This window comes from Parasteatoda tepidariorum, unplaced genomic scaffold (genome assembly GCF_043381705.1).
Source record: "Parasteatoda tepidariorum isolate YZ-2023 unplaced genomic scaffold, CAS_Ptep_4.0 HiC_scaffold_889, whole genome shotgun sequence".
NCBI lineage: Eukaryota > Metazoa > Arthropoda > Arachnida > Araneae > Theridiidae > Parasteatoda > Parasteatoda tepidariorum.
In genome coordinates this window covers 204-3,310 of record NW_027261948.1, presented here as the reverse complement: position 1 = coordinate 3,310, position 3,107 = coordinate 204, and the positions used below count along the sequence as shown (strand labels likewise).

Below are 3,107 nucleotides of genomic sequence, written 5' to 3'. Positions count from 1 at the left end.
GGCCAAAGTTTAAAGGGGTAACGGTACATAACACAAATATGTTTAAACATAAAGGCTAATGATTAATTTAAATGTGCTTATAAGCAAAATAAATAAGTAGAAAATAAACATTGGTATACAAGCAATTCTATGAATGCTATCATACAGGTACTTATTAAAGTTTACTATTAGCTACCAAGTTTAGTTTAACTAACCTTGGTAGCTCAACAACCTCACAGTTTTCTTGACTTAGAGCTCTGTGTTATAGGAACTAGAAGTCAGTCTAACATAAAACTCTTCAGAGATGTCTAGACCCCAAGCATGCTTGGTACTATTTTTATAGTCCCACTGAGTGAGAGGCTAAATCAACCTTGACCACACTGTTTATTAAAAATTATAAACAGTTTTTTTCTCCTCATATATTTCTTATTTTGTGATAAATTTTTTTTAGTTTATCATGCGTCAATTTGACTCAAAAATCTTTTAAGGCAGAAATTTTCTCCCAAACACAAATAAATTATTAACTTTTTCAATGTCTTTTTCTTAAAAAATCAATTCAGAAAAAAAAGTAAAAAACACAATATCATTGATTACAAACATGTTATATTTTGTTTAAAATAAGCATTTTTTAAAATATTGCAGATTGAGAAAAGTTTGATTATAAGATAGTCAAGATAAAATATATCATACTTACTTATCTATTAGATGTCTTGCAGTATTTAATTGACCTAAGGCTAATTTGTAATGATCTTTATCATATAAAACATTCATCAAATCAGCAAAGAATGGATGGATTTCCTAAAATGTTAATAAAATAGAAAATGAAAGAAATAATTGTGGTTAATCATTTCTTAATTACTTATTATAAGCTGTTAAAAGAAATTTTACCTAATGTGTTCGACATTTAAAAATTAGATTTTAAAATATATATATTCCATGCTGCCTACATAATATAAAAATCCTTTTTAAAACACAAGTACTTAGGGATTTTTTCAATAAATCAATAAAATACTATATATTGAGTATTTTTATAAGATAAGACTCATAATATTGATTAATATATAAATCAGTTCAGCTCCATCTTATGTATAAAATACAATTTTCTTTGTAAATACTAATATAAAACTACTGTAATATGTTTACATAAGGTACTTAAGGTCTTAGGTGTATTTATAAGAAATATATCACATCTCTTGGGATGCATTTGTTGAAAGTAATAAGCAACTATCATGCATACAATTTTATTACATTCCATAATTATTGATTCACCAGTTTTCATCCCAAAATATTCCTGCTGCTTTTATATAATGTAGTTAAATCAGCTCAATTTATCAAATTTATCAAAAAGAAAAATATTGACTAAAAAAGTATAAAAATTAACATGTTAGACCAAATGAATGTTAATAAAACTTAGCAATTCAACTGATCTATTTATATAGCACAGATGTGCAAATTTAACAGCCATGAAAGCTGAAAAATAGAATATTCTGTGCCCCACAATTTAAAGACTTTAAATATAGTTAAGAAAATTCTATGATCAATAAACTAGTGAAAAAGCAAAATAACCTCTAATTTTGGGAAATCAGTCAAAATTTGGGTTATTTTATCCTAAAAATTTTCAGGGGTCTGTCTAGGTTATTCTGAGAGGTACCTATTTTGTGAAAATTTAGACATAATTTGTGAAAAATTAAAATTATATTAAAAAATCAACACAAAAATATGGTCAAAATATGGACTTATCTCTTCCTAAAGGATACAAAAATAAATTTTAAGAAAAAGTATTTTGTGAAACTACCGTTTCTCCTTAAGTTGAATTTGTGAAGGTACAGCTAAACAGAAGTAAATTCAGCCTGGACAGACCCCTGATTTTGCTTTAATTTTAAAATTATAATGTGCCATGATTTCGCATATAAAAACACAATGTCTTACAAGAACTAAAAAAGTATAAAAATTAAAATGTTAGACCAAATGAATGCTAATGAAACTTAGCGATTCAAATGATCTATTTATATAGCACAGATGTGCAAATTTAGCAGCCATGAAAGCTGAAAAATAGAATATTCAGTGCCCCACAAATTAAAGACTTAAAATATCGTTAAAAAATTTATGGTCAATAAATAAGTGAAAAGTAAAATTACCTCTAATTGTGAGAAATCAATCAAAATTTGGGTTATTTTATCATGAAAATTTTGCTTTAATTTTTAAATTATGTGCCATGATTTCGCAAATAAAGACACAATGACTTACAAGAACTAAAAAAGTATAAAAATTAAAATGTTAGATCAAATGAATGCTAATGAAACTTAGCGATTCAAATGATCTATTTATATAGCACAGATGTGCAAATTTAACAGCCATGAAAGCTGAAAAATAGAATATTCAGTGCCCCACAAATTAAAGATTTAAAATATCGTTAAAAAAAATTTATGATCAATAAATAAGTGAAAAGTAAAATTACCTCTAATTTCGGGAAATCGGTCAAAATTTGGGTTATTTTATCATGAAAATTTTGCTGAGTAAATTTAACCTTTCTCAGATAAAACTGACGAATTCTAGTTATCTTATATTGCTTGTGGACGACAGTAGGAGTTTTTCTTTGTGTTTTTGACAAAATTATATCAGTGAATTCCTGAAAAAAAGAGAGACAGAAAATAGTAAGCACAAAGATATTAAAACTTTTAAAAATCCGTGTAAAATAAAAGAATTAATCATACCTTTGCATTTGGAACACACACAATATTTTTAAAATTATAATGTGCCATGATTAAACTTAAATTAAATAATTATTAGAAAATATTATTTATGATTTTTGAAATTCCATCGCTTATCCACAAAAAACGTGGTAAATCGAAGCACGAAAAGAACAAGCTAAGTTTAGTTGTAAAAGAAAGCTCCGGCGAAACTGAATTTTACAGTTAGGAATGCAGGAGTGCCCATTTATCTGTTTCCGATTGCTATCTATGGGACCGCTCATTCTACGTCTTGATTGGATAGCTACATTTCGGAATATTTCTGATTGGAGATATTATATCCACATGCATTTAGAAATTATTAGCGCGACGGTTTCAAAAAGTTTTAATTCGAATGAATTTTTACAATCTTATTGAATAAGAGGACTTCGTTATATT

The 3,107-nt window shown here is 26.6% G+C and overlaps 1 protein-coding gene across 1 annotated transcript; it reads right to left on the bottom strand.

The window, feature by feature from the left end:
* Positions 1-629: 629 nt before the first annotated feature.
* On the bottom strand, positions 630-2,874 carry LOC107450688 (GTP-binding protein 4). The gene is made up of 3 exons (XM_016066541.4): positions 2,694-2,874; positions 2,438-2,608; positions 630-777 (listed from the first exon to the last, which is right to left on the bottom strand). The coding sequence occupies exons 1-3, from the start codon at positions 2,739-2,741 to the stop codon at positions 670-672; spliced, it is 327 nt and encodes a 108-aa protein (XP_015922027.3). The 5' UTR covers positions 2,742-2,874; the 3' UTR covers positions 630-669.
* Between the last annotated feature and the right edge of the window lie 233 nt (positions 2,875-3,107).